This window comes from Hemitrygon akajei, chromosome 17 (assembly GCF_048418815.1).
Source record: "Hemitrygon akajei chromosome 17, sHemAka1.3, whole genome shotgun sequence".
In the NCBI taxonomy this organism is placed as follows: domain Eukaryota; kingdom Metazoa; phylum Chordata; class Chondrichthyes; order Myliobatiformes; family Dasyatidae; genus Hemitrygon; species Hemitrygon akajei.
Window position 1 is genome coordinate 3,941,630 of NC_133140.1, and position 24,948 is coordinate 3,966,577.

At 45.0% G+C, this 24,948-nt stretch overlaps 2 protein-coding genes across 11 annotated transcripts in view; one reads left to right on the top strand and one right to left on the bottom strand.

The window, feature by feature from the left end:
• Nucleotides 1-11,265, top strand: part of polr2c (RNA polymerase II subunit C) — a 38,168-nt gene extending 26,903 nt beyond the window's left edge. Inside the window, exon 9 of the mRNA XM_073069588.1 lies at nt 11,011-11,265. Coding sequence (XP_072925689.1) covers nt 11,011-11,155 — 145 coding nt within the window. The 3' untranslated portion in view covers nt 11,156-11,265. The remainder of the gene's footprint in view (nt 1-11,010) is intronic.
• A 9,608-nt stretch (nt 11,266-20,873) lies between these two features.
• dok4 (docking protein 4) overlaps nt 20,874-24,948 on the bottom strand; it is a 96,667-nt gene continuing 92,592 nt past the window's right edge. For 9 of the 10 annotated variants that reach the window (XM_073069601.1, XM_073069596.1, XM_073069595.1 and 6 more), the window contains one exon: nt 20,874-21,987. In XM_073069601.1, the coding sequence (XP_072925702.1) occupies nt 21,709-21,987 (279 nt within the window). In that variant the 3' untranslated portion in view covers nt 20,874-21,708. The remainder of the gene's footprint in view (nt 21,988-24,948) is intronic. The other variant, XM_073069597.1, reaches the window with a different exon arrangement.

Genomic DNA, 24,948 nt, shown 5'->3' on the forward strand with positions numbered 1-24,948 from the left:
CTCCTCCGTCTCCAGGCACATGTTGCCTTCTTTATCCTTTAGTGGCCCCACCTTCATTCTTGTCATCCTTCTGTTCTTCATATACACATAGAACGCCTTGGGGTTCTTCTTAAGCTCCTTCCTGGCTACCCTACATTTCTCATGAGCCCCTCCTGCTTCTTATAACTAACAAATGCTTCCTTCTTCATCTTGAAGAGTTGCCACACATGTTTCATCAGTGATTCCCTTTTCCTACCTTTTTTCCTTGTCTCAGTGGAACAAACCTATCCTGAACCCAGCTCAAGTGGTCCCAAGCAATACCGGCTGGGTAGCCTCCAATCTGATGGCATGAACATTGACTTCTCTAACTTCCATTAATGCCCCTCCTCCCCTTCTTACCCCATCCCTGACATATTTAGTTGTTTGTTTTTTTCCCCTCTCTCTCTGCCTGTGCTCCATCTCCATCTGGTGCTCCCCTCCCCCTTTCTTTCTCCCTAGGCCTCCCGTCCCATGATCCCTTCCCTTCTCCAGCTCTGTATCGTTTTTGCCAATCACCTTTCCTGCTCTTAGCTTCATCCCACCTCCTCTGGTCTTCTCCTATCATTTCAGATTTCCCCCTCCCCCTCCCCCTCCGACTTTCAAATCTCTTACTATCTTCCTTTCAGTTAGTCCTGACAAAGGGTCTCGGCCTGAAACGTCGACAGTGCTTCTCCCTATAGATGTTGCCTGGCCTGCTGTGTTCCACCAGCATTTTCTAGGAACATAAAGATGCTGTACCCTCAAAATTTCACCTTTAAATGACCATTTCTATTACATCCTTCCCATAAAACAAGTTGTCCCATCCACACCTTCTAAATCCTTTCACATGTCCTCAAAGATAGCCTTTCTCCAATCAGAAATCTCAACCCTGGGTCCAGACCTATCCTTCTCCATAATTATATTGAAACTAATGGTATTGTGATCACTGGACCCAAAGTGCTCCCAAAACATACTTCCGTCACCTGACCTATCTCATTCCCTAACAGGAGATCCAACACTGCCCTTTCTCTAGTTGGTACTTCTATGTATTGCTGCAAAAAACTATCCTACACACATTTTACAAACTCCAAACCATCCAGCACTTTTACAGTATGGGCTTCCCAGTCTATGTGTGGAAAATTAAAATCTCCCACAATCACAACCTTGTGCTTACTACAAATATCTGCTATCTCCTTACAAATTTGCTCCTCCAATTCTCACTCCCCGTTAGGTGGTCTATAATACACCCCTATAAGTGTTACTACACCTTTCCCATTCCTCAATTCCACCCAAATAATCTCCCTAGATGAGCCCACTAATCTATCCTGCCAGAGCACCGCTGTAATATTTTCTCTGACAATGCAACACCTCCCCCTCTTGTCCCCATCCAGTTCTATCACACCTGAAGCAACAAAATCCAGGAATATTTAGTTGCCAATCACACCCCTCCTGCAACCATGTTGCACTAATAGCTACAACATCATATTTCCAGGTATCAGTCCATGCTCTAAGTTCATCCACCTTTCTTACAATGCTCCTAGCATTAAAATAAATGCATTTAAGAAATTCTCCACCTCTTCCTCTGTTTATCTCTAACGGTGCAAACAACTTTACTATCTTCTTCTTCCTTCTCCCCTACATCTGTTCCTACACACTTGTTCCCCTCCCTCCCCCCTTGTATCTAGTTTAAATCTATCTCTATCAAACCTACCTGCAAGAATATTTGTCCCCCTCCAGTTCAGATGTAAACCATCCCACCAGAACAGGTCCCACCTTCTCTGGAAAACTGCCCAATTATCTATAAATCTGAAGCCCTCCCTCCTGCACCGTGTCTTCAGCCACGTGTTGATCTGCACTATCTTACTATTTCTAAACCCGCCTGCACGTGGCACTGGTAGCCACGTCATTGGTCCCTACATGGACCACGACATCCAGCTGTTCACCCTCCCTCTTGAGAATACTGAGAACTCAATCCGAGATATCACGGACCCTGGCACCAGGGAGGCAACAGACCATCCGGGATTCTCGATCTCTTCCACAGAACCTCTTATCTGTCCCCCTAACTATCGAATCCCCTATCACTGCTGCTCTCCTCTTTTCCCTCCTTCCCTTCTGAGTAGAGGGTCGTCTCAGTGCCAGAGACAGACCACTGCAACTTGTCCCTGGTAGGCCATCCCCACCAACAGTATCCAAAACAGTATACTTATTATTGATGGGAACGGCCACAGGGTGCTCTGCTCTTCCTGTCTATTCCCCTGCCCTCTCCTGACAGGCACCCAGCTACCTGCCTCCTAAGTTTTAGGGATGACTATCTCCCGGAAACTCCTGGCTATTTCTGCCTCTGCCTCACAAATGATCCGAAGTTCATCCAGCTCCAGGTCCCTAACTCGGTTTGTCAGGAGCTGCAGCTGGATGCACCTTTTACAGGTGTAGTCATCAGGGACACTTGTGCTTGCCCTGACTTTCCACATACTGCAAACGGAGCACCCGACTGCCCTAACTGCTGCCTCCATTACCTAATTCTAAGTTAATTAGATTAATTAAAGGAGCTTACCCGGCCTTACCTCACTCGGTGTGAAGCTCGTCCTCTGCTCGCTGAAGCCTCTCGAGCCAAAGCCTTCCTACTCTGTCTCCCTCTACTCCGTCACCCGCTACCATGTCACCCACTCCATTAATCTGCTTCCTACTCTGTCTCCCTCTACTCCGTCACCCACTACCATGTCACCCACTCCATTAATCTGCTTCCTACTCTGTCTCCCTCTACTCCGTCACCCACTACCATGTCACCCACTCCATTAATCTGCTTCCTACTCTGTCTCCCTCTACTCCGTCACCCGCTACCATGTCACCCACTCCATTAATCTGCTTCCTACTCTGTCTCCCTCTACTCCGTCACCCACTACCATGTCACCCACTCCATTAATCTGCTTCCTACTCTGTCTCCCTCTACTCCGTCACCCACTACCATGTCACCCACTCCATTAATCTGCTTGCATTTTAACTCTCCCGCTGCCTCATACACTTTCACGCGCTTTCACGGCCGACTTTCACGCGCTTGTGCAGTTGTGCCCCATTCAGATGCCAAAGAAGAAGCCCTACTTGTAGAAGGCCTTCGGGTTTACCTTCACATTATCTGCCAAACCAACCTCATGTCTTCTTTTTGCCATCCTGATTTCCTTCTTTAGTATTTTCTTACATTTTCTATACTCTTCAAGTACCTCATTTGTTCCTTGTTGCCTATACCTGCTATACACCTCTCCCTTTTTCTTAACCAGATTGCCAATATCCTTTAAAAACCAAGGTTCCCTATGCCTGTTGACTTTGCCTTTAATCCTGGCAAGAACATGTAAACTCTGCACTCTCAAAATTTCACCTTTGAAGGCCTTCCACTTACTGAACACGTCCTTGCCAGAAAACAACTTATCCCAATCCACTCTTCCTAGATCCTTTCTCATTTCCACAAAATTGGCCCCTTGTCCAATTTAGAACCTCAACTTGAGGACCAGACTTATCCATTATTAACTTGAAACTAGTGACATTATGATCACTGGACCCAAATTGTTCACCTACACATACTTCTGTCACCTGACCTGTCTGGTTCCCTAACAGGAGATCAAGTATTACATCCTCTCTTGTAAGTACCTCTATATATTGATTTAGAAAACTTTCCTGAACACATTTGACAAACTCCAAGCCATCTAGCCCTTTCACAGTGTGGGAGTCCCAGTCAATATGTGGAAAGTTAAAATCCCCTACAATTGCAACTTTCTGTTTCTTACATTGGTCTGCTCTCTCTCTACAGATCTGCTCCTCCAATTCTCTGACTATTGGGTGGTCTATAATACAACCCTATTAGTGTGGTTACACCTTTCCCATTCCTCAGTTCCACCCATATGGCCTTTGTAGACAAGCCCTCCAGGCTGTCCTGCCTACGCACAGCTGTGATATTTTCCCTGCCTAGTAATGCCACTCCTCCCTCTTTCATCCCTCCCCCTCTATCACGGCTGAAGCAACAGAACCCTGGAACATTAAGCTGTCAGTCCTGCCCCTCCTACAACCAAGTCTCACTAATAGCAATAATGTCATAATCCCACATGCCAATCCACACCCTAAGCTCATCTGCCTTACCTACAATACTCCTTGCATTGAAATAGATGCACTTGAGAACATTTCTATCACGAACAAACTTTTGATTCCTGTCTACGTACAGTCCCCACATGACTTTTATCCTCCTATCTGTTCTAACACTCTGGTTCCCCTGCCCCTGCAAATCTAGTTTTAACCCCCCCCCCCCCCCCAGGACAGCTGTAGCAAACCTACCCACAAGGATGTTGGTCCCCCCCTCCAGTTCAGGTACAAACTGTCTCATCAGAACAGGTCCCACCTTCCCTGGAACAAGGTCCAATTGTCCAGAAACATGAAGCCCTCCCTCCAGCAGCATCTCCTTAGCCACGTATTTAGCTGCATTATCTTCCTGCTTCTAGCCTCACTAGCACATGGCACGGGTAGCAATCCGGAGATTGTAACCCTGGAGGTCCTGTCCTTCAACTTTGCACCCAACTCCCCTTACAGAACCTACTCCTCCTTCCTATCCACATCATTGGTTCCTACATGGACAACATCTGGCTGCTCACCCTCCCTCCTGAGAATACCAAGAACTCAATCCGGGATATCACAGACCCTGGCACCAGGGAGACAACAGATCATCTGAGATTTTCAATCTCTCCTATAGAGCCTCTTATCTGTCCCTTTAACTATCAAATCCCCTATCACTACTGCTCTCCTCTTTTCCCACCTTCCCTTCTGAGCTGAGGGTCCAGTCTCCCAGAAACTCCTGGCTATTTCTGCCTCTGCCTCACAAATGATCCGAAGTTCATCCAGCTCCAGTTCCCTAACTTCGATTTGCCAGGAGCTGCAGCTGGGGCCTCCATTACCTACTCCAAATTTAATTAAATTAGTTAAAGGAACTTACCCAGCCTTATCTCACTGGGAGCAAGCTTGTCCTCAGCCTCTGCTTGCCAAGGCCTCAATGCTCCACTCCTACCCTGAGCCACTCACATACTGGTCATTCCTCTTCAGCTACCCCTCCTTTTATTTGTCCCTGCCAATTATCTCAAGTACTCACTCCCTCTAATCAACTAATCAAAACTCTGTTTAACCCTTCAGATGCCCTCCACACTCCTTTTAAAGCACACTCACCTCAGCTGCTTCTGAGCACTCACCTCAGCTCCTCAGCTGCTTCCCAGCACTCCAGCTGTATATCAAGCAAATGAACCTTCTTGACCATCCTCCCACGGAAGACCTTGTCAAATACCTTACTGAAGTCCAACATCCACTACTTTGCCTTCATCCACTTTCCTGGTAACTTCCTCGAGAAACTCATAAGATTTATTAGACATAACGTACCATGCGCAAACCTATTTTGACTATCCTTTATTGTTCCATGTCTATCCAAATACCTGTATATCCGGTCCCTTAAAATATCTTCCAATAACTTTCCCAGAACTGCTGTCAGACTCACCAGCCTATAATTTCCCGGTTTCTGTTTGGAGCCTTTTATAAACAGTGGAACAACATTGGCTATCCTGTAATCCTCTGATACCTTTTCTGTTGCTAAGGATGTTTTAATTATCTCTGCTAGGGCCATGGCAATTTCTGCACTTGCCTCCCATAGGGTCGAAGGGAACACCTTGTCGGGGCCTGGGGTTTTATCCACCCTGATTTACTTCAGGGTAACAAACACCTCCTACTCTGTAAACTGTACAGGGTCCATGAAGCTGATGCCACTTTGCCACAGGTTTATAGACTCTGTATACACTCTGTGTCCATCGTCCATGTAAATACAGATGCAAAGAATGCATTTAAGGTCTCCCTATCTGTTTTGGCTCCCCACATAGGTTATCATTCTGGTCTTCCAGTAGACCAATTTTGTCCCTAGCAATCTTTTTGCTCTTAACATATCTGTAGAATTCCTTTGGATTCTCCTTCACCTTGTCTGCTAGATCAACTTCATGCCTTCTTTTAGCCTTCCTGATTTCTTTCTTGCAAGTGTTCTCTTGTATTACTTGTACTTATTTGTTCCTATTTGCATATACCTACTATACACCATATTTTCCCTCTTAGCCTCAATGTAACTTGAAAACCAAGGTTCCCTATACTTGTTACCTTTACCTTTTATTCTGACAGGCACATACTCTCAAAATTTGAAGTCCTCCCACTTTCCAAGTACACCTTTGCCAGTCTCTCCCAATCCACACTTGCCAGGTCATTTCTGATACCATCAAAAGGACCTTTCTCCAATTTAGAATCTCAACCCGTGGACTATCCCTATCTCTTTCCATACTTGCGTTGAAACTAACAGCATTGTGCTCATTGGATACAAAGTGTTCCTGTAAACAAACTTCTGTCACATGCCCTGTCTCTTGGATAGGTTAGGTGAGTGGGCAAATTCTCTTAGTGACTTGGATAGGTTAGGTGAGTGGGCAAATTCATGGCAGATGCAATTTAATGTGGATAAATGTGAAGTTATCCACTTTGGTTTCAAGAACAGGAAAACAGATTATTATCTGAATGGTGGCCAATTAGGAAAAGGGGAGGTGCAACGAGACTTGGGTGTCATTGTACACCAGTCATTGAAAGTGGGCATGCAGGTACAACAGGCGGTTAAAAAGGCAAATGGTATGTTGGCATTCATAGCAAGAGGATTTGAGTACAGGAGCAGGGAAGTTCTACTGCAGTTGTACAAGGCCTTGGTGAGACCACACCTAGAGTATAATGTGCAGTTTTGGTCCCCTTATCTGAGGAAAGGCATTCTTGCCATAGAGGGAGTACAAAGTAGGTTCACCAGATTGATTCCTGGGATGGCAGGACTTTCATATGAAGAAAGACTGGATCGACTAGGCTTATACTCGCCGGAATTTAGAAGATTGAGGGGGGATCTTATTGAAATGTATAAAATTCTAAAGGGATTGGACAGGCTAGATGCAGGAAGATTGTTTCTGATGTTGGGGGAGTCCAGAATGAGGGGTCACAGTTTAAGGATAAAGGGGAAGCCTTTTAGGACTGAGATGAGGAAAAACTTCTTCACACAGAGAGTGGTGAATCTGTGGAATTCTCTGCCACAGGAAACAGTTGAGGCCAGTTCATTGGCTATATTTAAGAGGGAGTTGGATATGGCCCTTGTGGCTAAAGGGATCGGGGGTTTGGAGGGAAAGCAGGTACAGGGTTCTGAGTTGGATGATCAGCCATGATCATACTGAATGGCGGTGCAGGCTCGAAGGGACGAATGGCCTACTCCTGCACCTATTTTCTATGTCTCATTCCCTTATAGCAGATCCAGTATCACACTCCCTGTTGTTGGGACTTCTACATAGTCTTGAAGAATACTTTCTTGAACACATTTGGCAAACTCTATCCCATCTGGTCCTTTTACAGTGTGGGATTCCCAGTCAATATGTGAAAAGTTAAAATCAACTATAACAGCATTATGTTTCTTGGTGCAGTCTGTGATCTCTTTACAGATTTGTTTCTCTAAATCCTTACAACTGTTGGGTGTTCTGTAATATTGAATTGACTTTCTTACATCCTTCACATACATGAGGAGTAAAAATCTTACATTACATCTCCATCTAAATGTGCAACCATAGTAATTTATAATAAATCGAACAGTCAGTGTAATATAGAGTACACTCAAATCAGCGTGAGGTCTTCAGTCTGATAGCCTAGTGGAAGAAGCTGTCCTGGAGCCTGTTGATCCTGCCTTTTATGCTATGGTACTGTTTTTCCTGGATGGTAGCAACTGGAATAGATTGTGGTTGGGATGACTTGGGTCCCCAATGATTCTACAGGCCCTTTTTACACACCTGTCTTTGTAAATGTCCTGAATCATGGGAAGTTCACAACTACAGATGTGCTGGGCTGTCTGCACCACTCTCTGCAGAGCCCTGCGATTGAGGGAGGTACAGTTGCCATACCAGGCAGTGATGCAGCCAGTCAGGATGCTGTGAATTGTGCCCCTATAGAAAGTTCTTGGGATTTGGGGGCCCATACCAAACCTCCTCAATGATCTGAGGTGAGAGAGGCGTTGTTGTACCTTCTTCACCACATAGCTGGTGTGTACAGACCATGTGAGGTCCTCGGTGATGTGGATGGCGAGGAACTTGAAGCTGTTTACCCTCTCAACACCAGATCCATTGATGTCAATAGGGGTTAGCCCATCTCCATTCCTCTTGTAATCCGCAACCAGCTCCTTTGTTTTTGCGACATTGAGGGAGAGGTTGTTTTCTTGACACCACTGTGTCAGACAGATGACTTCTTCCCTGTAGGCCACCTCGTTATTGTTTGAGATAAGGCCAATCAATGTAGTGTCATCGGCAAATTTAATTAGCAGATTGGAGCTGTGTATGGTCGTGTATGCAGGGAGTAAGGGAGGGGAGTCAGTACGCAGCCCTGAGGGGCTCCTGTATTGAGAGTCAGAGGGTTGGAGGTGAGGGAGCCTGCTCTTACAACCTGCTGGCAATCTGACAGGAAGGCCAGGATCCAGCTGCACAAGGCAGGGTCAAGGCCGAGGTCTCTGAGCTTCCTGTCGAGCCTGGATGGAATTATGGTGTTGAATGTTGAACTGTAGTCCAAGAACAGCATTCTCACATAAGTATCCTCCTCCAGATGTGTAAGGATGGTATGTAGAGCAGTGGCTATTGCATCATCTGTTGATTGGTTGTGTCGGTAGGTGAATTATAGGAGGTCCAATTTGGTGGTAGCAAGCTACAGATATAATCTTTGACCAGGCTCTCAAAGCATTTGCTTATTATTGAGGTGAGTGCGACAGGACGCCAGTTGTCGAGGCATGTTACCTTGGTCTTTTTTGGTACAGAGACAATGATGGATAATTTGAAGCAGGAGGGCACTCTGCACTGGGAGAGGGAGAGATTAGAAATATCAGTAAACACACCTGCTTGTCTTACCCTTGTCCTATTAATGTGGTCATGCCTTTCTTATTTCTCAGTTCCACCCATAACACGTCACTAGTTGAGTTCTCCAGTCAATAGACAATAGACAATAGGTGCGAAGTAGACCATTCGGCCCTTCGAGCCTGCACCGCCATTTTGAGATCATGGCTGATCATTTACTATCAATACCTGGTTCCTGCCTTGTCCCCATATCCCTTGATTCCCCTATCCATAAGATACCTATCTAGCTCCGTCCAGTCAACTTTTGCCAGCTCCTCCCTCATGGCTCTATAGTTTCCCCTGTTCATCTGCAACACTGACACCTCCGAGCTGCCCTTATCCTTCTCAAATTGCAGATAAAAGCTTATCATATTGTGATCACTATCTCCTAATGGCTCCTTTACTGCGAGATCGCTTATCAAATCCTGTTCATTACATAACACTAAATCCAGAATAGTCTTGTCCCTGGTCGGCTCTCGTACAAGCTGTTCCAAGAATGCATCCCATAGGCACTCTACAAACTCCCTATCCTGTGGTCCAGCACCAACCTGATTCTCCCAGTTCACCTGCATGTTGAAATCCCCCATAACTACTGCGACATTACCTTTGCCACATGCCAATGTTAGCTCCCTATTCAACTTCCACCCAATATCCATGCTACTGTTTGGTGGCCTGTAGACAACACCCATTTGGGTCCTTTTGCCCTTACTGTTCCTCAGTTCTATCCACACAGACTCTACTTCTCCTGACCCTATGTCCCCCCTTGCAAAGGACTGAATCTCATTCCTCACCAACAGGGCCACCCCACCCCCTCTGCCCACATTTCTGTCCCTGATGGAGCACTGTGATGACATTTTCCCTGAGTAGTAACACCACCCCTCATCTTTTAAACCCTCCTGCTTTGTCACGTCTAAACCAACAGAACTCCAGAATATTGAGTTGCCAGGCCTGCCCCTCCTGAAACCAAGTCTCACTAATGGCTACAACGCCATGATTCCAGGTGTTGTTTCATGCCATGAGATCATCTGCCTTTCCTAAGATACTTCTTGCATTGAAATATATGCAGCTCAGGACACTAGTCATACCATGCTCAACCTTTTGATTCCTGACTTTGTCTGAGGTCTTACCAACATCTGCCTCCACAATCTCTCCACCAACTGTTCTGGCACTTTGGTTCCTATCCTAGTTTAAACCGCACCGTGATGCATTAACAAACCTTCCCACTAGAATATTAGTCCCCCTTCAGTTCAGGTGCAAACCGTCCCTTCTACAGGTCACACCTTCACTAGAAGTAAGCCCAATGATCCAAAAATCTTATGCCCTTCCCCCTACACCAACTGCTTAGCCACACATTGTATAATTTCCTAGTTCTGGGTTCACAGTCATGGAGGTCTTGCCCTTTAACTTCACACCTAACCCCCTGAACTCCCTATGTAAAACTCGTCACTTGTCCTACCTTTGTCATTCGTACCTACATGGGCCATGGCCTCTGGCTGTTCACCTCCCCACTTAAGAATGTTGAGGACTTGATCTGAAATATCCCAGACCCTGGCCCTTGGGAGGCAACAAACCATCCAGGAATCTTGTTCTTGCCCACAGAACCTCTTGTCCATTCCCCTAACCAATGAATGCTCTACCACCACAGTATGCCTCTTTTCCCCCTCTTCCCTTCTGAGTCACAGACTCAGTGCCAGAGACCCAACTACTGATTTCCATCTGTTAGGTCAACCTAAATTCCACCCTCCCATGCACGCAGATACTTGCAGGAATAAGTACAGTCTGACTGAAGTTTTATATAGCTGCAGCAGAACTTTTTACTCCAATGTTTAACACTCCTCCCAATGTAAGGTAAGCATGCCATATATTGTCCACTTAAAGGCATGCTTACCTTACCACCTTATGCACGTGTAGCCACTTTCAGTCAACTTAGTGGTGGGTGGTGGAGAGCCAGGAATGTGGTGATTGGATGGGAGACCAGTGAGGACGGTTCTGAACCCTTGTGTTTGCAGCAGCTTGTAACTGCAGTGATTGATGGGCCAACTGTTTGGGTTTTTGTTCCTGTCAGATTTTTCTTCAATGTGGAATCTTCTGGAGCGCTGCGACCAGAAACCATCGTGTTGTCTGCCCTCTCCGGCCTGAAGAAGAAGCTGAGTGACCTGCAGACGATGCTGAGCCATGAGATCCAGAGTGATGTACTTACCATCAATTAGCTAACCTAGGACAGTCCCCACAACCCCGCCATAAGCAGCAACATCCAGACTCGTTCCCCTCAGTACTTTGTTCATTTTCAAACATCAATAAAACTGAACTTTTGTTATTACTGCTGTTTTCAAGTGACTTTGGGATCTCTTGATGGCAAGCGGACAGAGTTGGGACTCTGGGACACAGCTGGAGGAATCTATAGTTGATGGTGCAGGGATGAACGTCACAACCTACAGACCATTCACATTCACACACAAAAATGCTGCATGAACTCAGCAAATCAGGCAGCATTTATGGAAGGAAATGAACAGGTGATGTTTCGGGTTGAGATCCTTCATCAAGACTGGAAAGTTGAGGGCAGAAGTCAGAATTAAAGTCTGTTGGTTGGGGGGGTTGTGTGTGTCAAGGAGGAGTATGAGATGGTAGGTGAATCCAGATGAGGGGGGGAAAGGGAATAATGTGAAGCTGGGTGGTGAAGGTAGGGAATGCAAAGGGCCAAGGACAAAATAATATTCTAGAATACAAGAGCAGGGATGTGATGCTGAGTATAAGGCCTCGCCTTGAATATTGTGAACAATTTTGGGCTCCTCATCAAAGGAAAGATGTGCTGGCTTTAGAGAGGATTCAGAGGAGGTTCACAAAGATGAATCTGGGAATGAAAGTGTTATGCGAGGAATGTTTGATAGCTCTGGGTCTGTACTTGCTGGAATTTAGAAGAATGGGGGGGATCTCATTGAAACCTTTTGAATATGGAAAGGATGTTTCCCATGATGGGGGAGGCAAGAGGGCAAGAGGGCACAGCCTCAGGATAGAGGGCATCCATTTAAAACAGATGCAGAGAAATTTCTTTAGCCAGAGGGTGATGAATTTGTGGAATTCGTTACCACAGGCAGCTGTGGAGGCCAGGTTGCTGGGTGTATTTAAGCAGATCTTGATAGGTTCTTGATTGGACATGGCATCAGAAGGCCAGGGAGTGGGTTGAGGAGGGGAAGAAAGGATCATGATGGAGCAGACTCAATGGGCCAAATGGCCTATTTCTGCTCCTGTGTCCTATAGTCTAATATGATAGGTGACAACGTTAGATTATGGAATGAAGAGAAGGTGGGGAGCTAGGAGGAGGAAGACAGAGGAGGGGCAGATCTTGAGAGCAGTTGAGGGATAGAGAAAGAGTAAATGGGCCACAGAGATTAGGGAAAATTGAGACGGGAGGTAAACAAAGGACAATGGTTAGCACATTATTTTAGTACTGGACATGCCATCATGCCGAGTACGAAAACAAAATATCTGTTGCTCATCTAATGTACATCTAGATTCAATGTGGCAGTGGAGGAAACCATGGACATAATCAGTGTGGGAATAGGACATACAATTATAACCATATAACAATTACAGCACGGAAACAGGCCATCTCGGCCCTTCTAGTCCGTGCCAAATGCTTACTCTCACCTAATCCCACTGGCCCACACTCAGCCCATAACCCTCCATTCCTTTCCTGTCCATATACCTATCCAATTTTACTTTAAATGACTATACTGAACCTGCCTCTACCACTTCAACTGGAAGCTCGTTCCATACAGCTACCACTCTCTGAGTAAAGAAATTCCCCCTCGTGTTACCCTTAAACTTTTGCTCCCCAACTCTCAACTCATGTCCTCTTGTTTGAATCTCCCCTACTCTCAATGGAAAAAGCCTATCCACGTCAACTCTATCTATCCCCCTCATAATTTTAAATACCTGTATCAAGTCCCCCTTCAACCTTCTACGCTCCAAAGAATAAAGACCTAACTTGTTCAGCCTTTCCCTGTAACTTAGGTGTTGAAACCTAGGTAACATTCTAGTAAATCTTCTCTGTACTCTCTCTATTTTGTTGATATTTTTCCTGTAATTTGGTGACCAGAACTATACACAATACTCCAAATTTGGCCTTACCAATGCCTTGTATAATTTTAACATTACATCCCAACTCCTATACTCAATGCTCTGATTTATGAAGGCCAGCATACCAATAGCTTTCTTCACCACCCTATCCACATGAGATTCCACCTTCAGGGAACTATGCACCATTATTCCTAGATCACTCTGTTCTACTGCATTCTTCAATGCCCTACCATTTAGCATGTATGTCCTATTTGGATTATTCCTACCAAAATGTAGCACCTCACACCTATCAGCATTAAACTCCATCTGCCATCGTTCAGCCCACTCTTCTAACGGGCCTAAATCTCTCTGCAAGCTTTGAAAACCTACTTCATTATCCACAACGCCACCTACCTTAGTATCATCTGCATACTTACTAATCCAATTTACCACCCCATCATCCAGATCATTAATGTATATGACAAACAACATTGGACCCAATACAGATCCCTGAGGCACACCACTAGACACCGACCTCCAACCTGACAAACAGTTATCCACCACTACTCTCTGGCATCTCCCATCTAGCCACAGTTGAATCCATTTTACTACTTCAATATTAATACTTAACGATTGAACCTTCCTAGCTCACCTTCCGTGTGGAACCTTGTCAAAGGCCTTACTGAAGTCCATACAGACAACATCCACTACTTTACCCTCATCAACTTCCCTCGTAACCTCTTCAAAAAATTCAGTAAGATTTGTCAAACATGACTTCCACCCACAAATCCATGCTGACTATTCTTAATCAGACCCTGTCTATCCAGATAATTATATATACCATCTCTAAGAATACTTTCCATTAATTTACCCACCACTGACGTCAAACTGACAGGCCTATAATTGTTAGGTTTACTCTTAGAACCCTTTTTAAACAATGGAACCACATGAGCAATATGCCAATCCTCCGGCACCAGCCCTGTTTCTAATGACATTTGAAATATTTTTGTCAGAGCCCCTGCTATTTCTACACCAACTTCCCTCAAGGTCCTAGGGAATATCCTGTCAGGATCCAGAGATTTATCCACTTTTATATTCCTCAAAAGCACCAGTACTTCCTCCTCTTTAATCATCATAGTTTCCATAACTTCCCTACTTGTTTCCCTTACCTTACACAATTCAATATCCTTCTTCTTAGTGAATACCAAAGAATTCACTAAGAACAATTAGAATGGTTGGCCCTGAGAGATTCAGAATTCTGAATCAGTTTTAATATCAATGGCAAATGAAATTTGTTGAAACGTGGTAGCAGTACATTGCAATGAAGGAAACTATAAATTACAACAAATATATTTTTTTAAAGTGCAAAAAAGAAAATAATAGTGAGGTAGTATTCATGGGTTCATTGTCCTCAGAAATCTGATGGCAGAGGGAAAGGAGCTGTCCTGAAACTTTAAGGCTTCTGTACCTCCTCTTTGATGGTAGCAGTGAGAACATTGCCTCTGCTGGGTGAGTCCTTAATGATAGAAACTGGCTTTATGAGGCATTACCCTTTTGAATGTATCCTCAATTCTGGTGAAACTAGTTACCATAATGAAGCAAGTTTACAAATCTGCAGCTTTTTCCACTCTTGTGCAGTGGCTCCTCTATACCAGACAGTGATGCAACCACTTTTCAAGAAATGAGGGAGAGAGAAAACAGGGAATTATAGGCCGGTTAGCCTGACGTCAGTGGTGGGAAAGATGCTGGAGTCAATTATAAAAGAGGAAATTACAACATATTTGGATAGCAGTAGAAGGATCAGTTCGAGTCAGCATGGATTTACGAAGGGAAAATCATGCTTGACTAATCTTCTGGAGTTTTTTTGAGGATGTAACTATGAAAATGGACAAGGGAGAGCCAGTGGATGTAGTGTACCTGGACTATCAGAAAGCTTTTGATAAAGTCCCACATAGGAGATTAGTGGGCAAAATTAGGGCACATGTTATGGAGGCAGAGTACTGACATGGATTGAAAATTGGCTGGCTGACAGGAAACAGAGTAGTGATTAACGGGTCCCTTTCGGAATGGCAGGCTGTGACCAGTGGGGTACCACAAGGTTCGGTGCTGAGACCGCAGCTGTTTACAATATACATTAATGATTTAGATGAAGGGATTAAAAGTAACATTAACAAATTTGCCGATGACACAAAGCTGGGTGGCAGTGTGAAATGTCAGGAGGATGTTATGAGAATGTAGGGTGACTTGGACAGGCTAGGTGAGTGGGCAAATGTATGGCAGATGCAGTTTAATGTGGATAAATGTGAGGTTATCCACTTTGGTAGCAAGAACAGGAAGGCAGATTACTATCTAAATGGAGTCAAGTTAGGAAAAGGGGAAGTACAACGAGATCTAGGTGTTCTTGTACATCATTCAATGAAAGCAAGCGTGCAGGTACAGCAGGCAGTGAAGAAAGCTAATGGCATGCTGGCCTTTATAACAAGAGGAATTAAGTATAGGAGTAAAGAGGTCCTTCTGCAGCTGTACAGGGCCCTGGTGAGACCCCACTGATTGTGTGCAGTTTTGGTCTCCAAATTTGAGGAAGGACATTCTTGCAATTGAGGGAGTGCAGCGTAAGTTCACAAGGTTAATTCCCGGAATGGCGGGACTGCCATATGTTGAAAGATTGGAGCGACTGGACTTGTATACACTGGAATTTAGAAGGATGAGAGGGGATCTGATTGAAACAAAAGATTATTAAAGGATTGGACACGCTGGAGGCAGGAAGCATGCTCCTGCTGATGGGTGAGTCCAGAACTAGAGGCCACAGTTTAAGAATAAGGTGTAGGCCATTTAAAACAGAGATGTGGAAAAACTTTTTCACCCAGAGAGTGGTGGATATGTGGAATGCTCTGCCCCAGAAGGCAGTGGAGGTCAAGTCTCTGGATGCTTTCAAGAGAGAGTTAGATAGAGCTCTTATAGATAGCAGGGTCAAGGGATATGGGGAGAAGGCCAGAATGGGGTACTGATTGTGTATGATCAGCCATGATCGTAGTGAATGGTGGTGCTGGCTAGAAGGGCCGAATGGCCTACTCCTGCACCTATTGTCTATTGTCAGTTAAAATGTTACATATGTAGAAATTTAGGAGAGTCTTTGGTGATGTACCAAGTCTTCTCACGTTACTAAAATACTGTATATTGTGGTTAACTGGGGTACATCAAGACCAGTACATCTTGGCCCAATTAAGTGCCTGTCCCAATTTCCTGTAAATAGTTTAAAATGACAAATTACCATTTAACTGAATAACAAATTATGTATTGAAATGAAATTCAGGACAAATTAGAATATTACCAATACTACTACAGTACTGTAAAGCTATTAGTTACTAATAGTTTTTGATGGAAATCATCCAATGTACACTATTGCATACTTTTGATTGATTGTAAAATTAGCTAAATTAACAAAATTAGCACAGCAACCTAGTGCAGATAATGGACTGCCTTCATACAACCTTTCAATAACTGCATCCTCAAAATCTTCATTTTCATTGAACATTCAAGATGATTGTTGTATTCTTTGTACTGTAGTTCCTAATTTTTGAAGTAGGGAAATCATTACATTTTCATCCCTGACCATTTCTGGCATCTCCAACCATCAATACTTGAAACTACAGAGAAGAAAATGGTTCTGAATTGTCTTTCAGCTCATTTCTCATCAATTATCATCAACAAAAATCATTGCTTTTTGAACAATATACACAACTGATGCTATTTAGAAACTTCTCTCTAAGTACGGTGTAGTGTCTAACAGCCACAAAATAGCACATGACTAGTTAGAAAATCTTCAACAACAGATTCCTGCCCCAGTGAAGTGGCATGGTGTCCCAAAAGAGGGGATCAGATTATTTTCTTGATTAGTTTTTGTTCTTTAAGAGTTGTCCCAGATAAGCAACTGCCCTGATTAACTGATGGCCCAATTAATAGTACTGTACTCCACTGTATAGCCGCTGCCATCCCTTCTTTGTATTTTCATCAATATGTTGGGCCCGGAAAAGATTTTCAGGGATATTAATACTTAGGAACTTGAAACTGCTTACCCTTTCCACTGCTGATCCCTCAGTGAGGAACTGACTTCCCCTTCCTGAAGTTCACAATCAAATCCTTGGTCTTACTGACATTGAGTGAAAAGTTATTGTTGCAACACTACCAGCTGATCTTTCTCACTTCTGTACTACTCCTTGTCACCATCTGAAATTCTGTCAACAGCGGCAAATTTATAGATGTCATTTCAGCTGTGCGTAGTCACACAACCTTGTGTGTAGAGAGAGTAGATCAGTGGGCTAAACACACATCCTTGAGGTGTGCCAGTATTTTATAATTGTTGGATACAGTTGTGTTAACCCTAACCCTAACCTTTGGGAATTCAATTGCTTCCGCTCAAGATGGTGCCAAGCCTTGATGTCATTTGAGGTTGTTTCAGATTGACTTGTCTTTAAGTTTGTAAGGATGGTTTTGAGAGCAGCGTGGGAAATTAGGAGACAGGTTATGGTTTAGGGACAGGGATAAGGGGAATTAGAGGTTGTAAATGAAGGGGAATTAGAGGCAGTAAATGAAGAATCCAAGGGCAGGATCCAAAGTCAAGGTCAGAACACTCCACCCTAGAAGGCCAGTGGATAGATATTAGTTTGGCAGACACCAAGGATGAAAGCCATCGACGTTGGGGAGCACCATCGATGAAGGCTAGTGGCACTCCCTCTCCCACTTTGACAAGTCTTGATATCAGAGATCCATTCAGCAGGAGACACAAGGTCTGTTGACCCACCAGATTGGCAAGTTCTGGGCTCGGAGGTCCATGTGAGTCAGGAGTTTGAGGCCCAGAGACTGGTGAGTCCTGCAGTCAATTCAGAAGGTTGAGGACCAAAGTCAGCATGTTCAGAATTCGAAGGCCTAATTCCTGTGAGTATGCTTGGAAATGGATATTGGAGGCCTAAAGGTGACTTGTCCTGTCTGTGTGTCTGAGTGGATGAATGGGTGAGAGTGAGGAAATGGGCTTGTTTTGTTGCTGTTGTGTTGTTACTTGGGGCTCTGCTGAGCATTATGGGCATGCTATGTTTGCATCAGAATGTGCGGCAACATCTGCAGGTTGCCACCAGCTCATCCTTGGGTGTGTTGATTGTTAACACAAACAATACATTTCATTGTATGTTTCTATTTACTTATGATAAATTAATGAATTTGAATTTGCCTTGGGGTTAATATATGAAATTTTGTGAAGTTTTGGCATTTAATTTCAATGGTTTTCTGTGTTCATCAGCAGTAAATGTCATTGCATAGTTGGTCACCTCATTAACCAGGACCAGGTATCTGTCATTCCTACCATGGGTTGACAGAGCTGCTTCATCCTTCTGCTACAAACCTAGGGGTGGCAGCATCATGTCGTGGGGCTGCTTTGCTGCAGGAGAGACTGGTGCATTTCACAAAATAGATGGCATCACGAGGAAGGAAAATTATTTGGTTATTATGAAGCAACATCTCAAGACATCAGCCAAGAAGTTAAAGCTTGGTCTCAAATGGGTCTTCCAAATGGACAATGACCCCAAGCATACCTCCAAAGTTGCGGCAAAATTGCTTAAGGACAACAAAGTCAAGGTATTGGAGTGGTCATCACAAAGCCCTGACCTCAATCCAATAGAAAATTTGTGGGCAGAACTGAAAAAGTGTGTGCGAGCAAGGAGGCCTACAAACCTGACTCAGTTACACCAGTTCTACCTGGAGGAATGGAACAAAATTCCAGCAACTTATTGTGAGAAGCTTGTGAGAAGCCTACTCCCCAGCAAGCCACCCCAACACCAGTCATAACACTTACATACCCAATATATCCACAACCTTGACCCAGTCCTCAACAACCCCAAAAATGTGACCCCATAAACTGACTTTGACACCACCCCACAATGCTCCCTTTGAGCGTAAAAGGGGGGAAAAAACTAAATATATTAGGGATGGGGTAAGAAGGGGAGGAGGGGTATTAATGGAAGTTAGAGGTCAATGTTCATGCCATCAGGTTGGAGGCTTACCCAGCCAGTATATAAGGTGTTGTTCATCCAACCTGAGTGTAGATTCATCTTGACAGTAGAGGAGGCCATAGATAGACATTATCAGAATGGGAATGGGATGTGGAATTAAAACGTGTGGCCACTGGGAGATCCTGCTTTCTCTGGCGGACCAAGCGTAGGTGTTCAGCGAAACGGTCTCCCAGTCTGCATCAGGTCTCACCAATATATAAAAGGCCACACCGGGAGCACCGGACGCAGTATACCACACCAGCCGACTCACAGGTGAAGTGTCGCCTCACCTGGAAGAACTGTCAGGGGCCCTGAATGGTGGTGAGGGAGGAAGTCTAAGGGCAGGTGTAGCACTTGTTCCACTTACAAGGATAAGTGCCAGGAGGGAGATCGGTGGGAAGGGATGGGGGGGCCGAGTAGTCAAGGGAGTCTCGTAGGGAGCGATCCCTGCAGAAAGCAGAAAGGTGGGGGGAGGGAAAGATGTGCTTTGTAGTAGGATCCCGTTGGAGGTGGCGGAAGTTACGGAGAATTATACGTTGGACCTGGAGGCTGGTGGGGTGGTAGGTGAGGACCTATCCCAAGTGGGGTGGTGGGTGGATGGGGTGAGGGCAGATGTGCAGGAAATGGGAGAGATGCGTTTGAGAACAGAGTTGATGGTGGAAGAAGGGAAGCCCCTTTGTTTAAAAAAGGAAGACATCTCCTTCATCCTGGAATGAAAAGCCTCATCCTGAGAGCAGATGCGGTGGAGACGGAGGATTTGCGAGAACGGGATGACATTTTTGCAAGAGACAGGGTGGGAAGAGGAATAGTCCAGGCAGCTGTGAGAGTCTGTAGGCTTATAGTAGATATCAGTAGATAAGCCATCTCCAGAGATGGAGACAGAAAGATCAAGAAAGGGGAGGGAGGTGTCGGAAATGGAACAGGTAAATTTGAGGGCAGGGTGAAAGTTGGAGGCAAAGTTAATGAAGTCAACGAGCTCAGCATGCGTGCAGGAGGCAGCACCAATGCAGTCGTCGATGTAGCAAAGGAAAAGAAGGGGACGGATACCCGTATAGACTCGGAACATAGACTGTTCTACAAAGCCAACAAAAAGGCAGGCACAACTGGGACTCATGCGGGTGCCCATGGCTACACCCTTGGTTTGGAGGAAGTGGGAGGAGCCAAAGGAGAAATTATTGAGAGTAAGAACTAATTCCACTAGATGGAGGAGAGTGGTGATAGAGGGGAATTGGCTAGGTCTGGAATGTGAAATGTCAGGAATTGTGAAAAACTGAGTTTAAATGTATTTGGCTTAGGTGTATGTAAACTTCTGACTTCAAATGTACTTGTGAGAAAGAAATCCCATTTTATGAAAAAGGAGGATATCTTGGAGTGGAAAGTCTCTTGAGCAGAGATGAAGGACCTGAGAAAAAAAGAATAGATTGATGGCACCACTCACCTGGAGACATTGAAGGCTTTGAAGTGACCCTTTCTATGTCCATTCTGATTTTGTAAGTATCTGTATGGTGAATGTGCTCAGTGCAGTGAAGTCTAAGGGCAAAGAATTAAGGGCAACTGAGGGGTGTCTTGTTTCCGCACACAAGCTGGTGGGTATATGGAGTGAACTACCAGAGGCAGTGGTAGAGCAGCATACAGTCAGGACACTGAAAAAAACATTTGGACATGTTCATAGATAGGAAGGACTTAGAGGAATATGGATCAAACACAGGCAAATTGAACAAGAATGGGCAGAAATGAGCCGGTTAAGATAAATAATATTGATTGGCATGGACCAGTGATCAGTCTCTTGCTGTAATGTGTGCAGGTGTGACAGAAGCATCAACAACTATGGTGAGAAGTCTGGTTTATTTTTGCACATTATCGATAAGCTGCGGACATGGAACTCATGCAGGGACAGTGCAGACTCTGACTGTGCTCATGCTTCTAATGACAACGGGTTGAAATGCAAGGCGACCGCTTCAGATAGAGGGGGCACATGACAATTACCACACAACTTTCCTCGCTCCAGCCATCTTATGCCTCTGCCTAGATGTGGGAGATGCCCTATGTTGCTGAGGTATCTATTGGCTGTGCTGGCTGCTGGGGCAGTAGCTGAGCTGGGAGATCATTCCTGGGCAGAGCATTCCCGGAAGTGATGGTGACATAGGGGCTGTCCTCGGTCCTTCTATCTGTATCCAGGTGCAGTGACCCCGAGTCCCACTCGGAGGGACTCAGGGAGGAGCCGGTGGACATTGAAAGTGGAGGGTGGTCATCAGATGCTCCCCTCCAGAATGTGACTCCTTGTCTCCGGGCTGCAGTGCAGATAGTTGTTGCCCTAGGGTCCCTCTTCTGCGGTCAGAGTAGATTCAGTTCAGGGTCCATGGTCAGTATTGGGGGGTTACGGGTCAGGGCCAACATTAGGGAATCAGGCTTAGGATCGATTGAGGTCAGGCAAAGGAAACAGGATCAGGGTCAGCAGTCCTGAGTTAGGCTGTGAATAAATGCGCTTCATCCTTTGGCTGCCGAGCCTCCTGGAGGATGGACTGGCCCGAGTGGGGCATGTGGGGGAGCACCGCTGGGCAGGAGAGAGGACCTCTGTCTACCACAGTGTCCAGCTGCCGGTACACTACCCACACCGGCCTTAAGTACCAGCAGATGAAACATTTGTACCAGTGGTGGTTCACTTAGTCCCCTCCGGAATGCTCCGAGGTGAGATCCCGTGCCCTCCACTCCACAGGACCCCACTCATTCCCGTCCTCTGGTTCCAGCTCCTTCTCATTGTTTCGGATCAGTTTCTGGGCCCGGGATTGACTGTGGGTCCAAGTCCATGCTGCCTCCCCGGGACCAGATGCCTGCTCCTCGACTCCTGGTTCCGGTTGCAGTCTGTCAGCTGTCCCGTTGCAGAGAAGTCTCTCGCCCCAAGGGGTCTGTGTCCGTTCCCGGCGGGTCTTTGCACCACTGATCTGGGGAGGGAACAGACATTCATCAGACCCTGTCTGGAGAGAGACACCAGACCCTCGTCCCGGAGTGAAACACCAGAGCCCCAGACCAAGAAGGAACAAGCTGAGTTATGATCCCTGGAGGCCCAGATTCCTCCACTCCACCCTCATCTCAAGCCCCTTACCCCGCCGCCCCCAAGTATCCACTACCCAATGGTTCCAGCGGCAGAGGGGTGAAATTGAAGTAAAATGTGGGTGAAATGGTACCCGTTGGCAGAGGATGTGGGTCCCCACTGAGTCATCAACACCAACCACAATAACGAGGCACCAAACACAATAATCACTGAAGTAGGAGGCAGTGAAAGCAGCCGAGGTGAGGGGCTGAATGTTTCCTACATGCTCCAAACCTACCCCCCCCCCCCCCACCCTCCAACAACACCCAGGGGATACAGTCCGAAATGGAGCTCTTCCTCCACATGCGCAGAGTGAGGTTGTTTCAGGACCCGCACCCCGATTGTTGGCACTCCTCTGTTGGGTGTCCCACCCAAACTTGTCCTGTTAAATCTGGGCTTGAGTTTGAAAAGTGCACACCCTTTACCACTCCTCTCCAGATCTTCCTCCCCAGCTCCTGTCTCAGGACTGTGGCTCTGCCCAGAGAGGGTTGCACCAGCTGATAGATAGATAGACAGACAGATAGATGGGCGGAGAATTAGATAGACAGACACATAGATAGGAGACAGATGGACAAATAGATCATCAGACAAACTGGTAGATAGGCAGACATAGATTGATAGAAAGGTAAATAGACAGAGACAGTCAGACAGATAGACAGATGTACAGATACATAGATAGATAGTCAAATAGACAGACAGATTGACAGATAGATGGACATAGACAAACAGACTGATAAATCGACAAATGGATAAACGGGACAGTTCGGTAGACATAGTGATAGATACACACATAGATAGACAGACAGACAGATGGATAGACAGATAGATAGACAGACAATTAGATAGATAGCCAGAGACAGACAGATATGCATACTGATTGCTTGATAGATAGATAGAGATATAGATAGATTTACAGACAGATAGGCAGTTAATGGACAGATAGATTGATAGACAGCCAGACAGATAGATGGACAGACAGACAAACAGGCAGATAGATAGACATACAATTAAATAGATTAAATTAAATACAATTAAACAGAGGGATATATAGACAGACAGTTAGATAGTTAGAGAGACAGGCAGATAGGCATACTGATTGCTTTATAGATAGAGAGAATGACAGATGGATAGACAGACAGGCTCATAGATAAGCAGATAGACAGACAGTTTGATAGATGGATGGATAAACAGACATCGATATACAGAGAGACAGACAGACAGACACACACACAGATAGATTAATTGGCAGACAGAATGACAGACAGATAGATAGACAGCCAGATAGATCGACATATGGACAAATACTGAGACAACCATGTAGATAGACAGATATGGATAGATAGGTAGATAGAGAGATGGACCGACAGATCAGCAGACAAACAAATAGTTAGACAGATAGATAGATGGATGGATAGATAGATAGATAGAGAGAGAGACTGACAGATAGACAAACAGGCAGATTGACAGATAGATAGATAGACAGAAATGGACAGGCAGACAGATAGATAGGCTGATAGATAGACAGGCAGACAGAAACAGAGGTAGATAGGCAGACAAATAGATTGTCAGTCAAACAGGCATAGATAGATATATAGATGAACAGACAGACTGATATACAGACTTACAAATTGACAGCTAGATAGATGGATAGACAAACAAATAGATGGATAGTCAGACAGACAAATAGATAAACCGACACAGAGACAGATAGACAGATTGGCAGTCAGATAGCTAGATAGACAGACAGACAGGTAGATAGTTAGTCAGAAAGATTAATGGATAGACAGAGATATAGATAGAGAGACTTGTAAATTGACAGAAAGATAAATGGATATATCCAAAGACTGATAGATAAATAGATAGATAGAGAGTGAGAGAGACAGACAGAGATAGCAGACAAATAGACAGACAGGTAGATAGACAGCCAGACAGATAGGCAGACAGACTGATACATAGATAGATAGATAAATAGATAGACATATTGACAAACAGACATACAGGTTAACAGAGATCGACAAACAGAGAGACAGACAAGCAAACAGTTTGACAGACAGATAGGTGGACAGAGTGATAGATAGACAGGCAGACAATTTCTGGGCTGCCTCGAGTGGTGACTCTTGTGGCAGCAGAACTCTCAATGGATATGATTAAATATTCTCATTTCAGCCTGATACAGCTAAAAAACACAACTGTTTCCAGGGTCAGTACAGTTAACAAAGATGTCTTAATGCGATTAAATGAACTATCGCTGCTTAAAACTGACAGAAGCAAAGCCGATTGTAAATGTACTCCTCGCCGGATTCCACGTAGGAAACATGGCTGCAGGTCAGGGATACAATGTCAGGGATACAGGGATATAAGGAAACAGGGTTTAAAACTCCCAATGCCAAATATCTTGCTGGCAAACGGCAGTCGTTAGTGAATAAAATCAATGATTTCAGAGCTAGGGTTCTGTATCAGAGGGACATTAGGACTGCGTGTGTCCTTTGTTTCACGGAATCCTGGTTAGCCCCTTCCAGATCGGATGCAGCGATTCAGATCGATGTGTTTACTATACACTGTCAGGATAGATCTATAGAGCCTCTCAAAAGCAGAGGTGGAGGAGTATGCCTCATGATCAACTCCTCTTGGTGCACAAATACATCTGTGCTGTCCCAATTCTGCTCACCAGACCTGGAATATCTCGCAGTTAAGTGCCTTCCACTTCACCTATCACAGGAAATTTCCGTGATTATTTTGGTAGCGGTATACATTCCACCTCAGGCCAATGTCAATCGGGCTTTAGATGATCTGAGCAATGGGATCAACATGC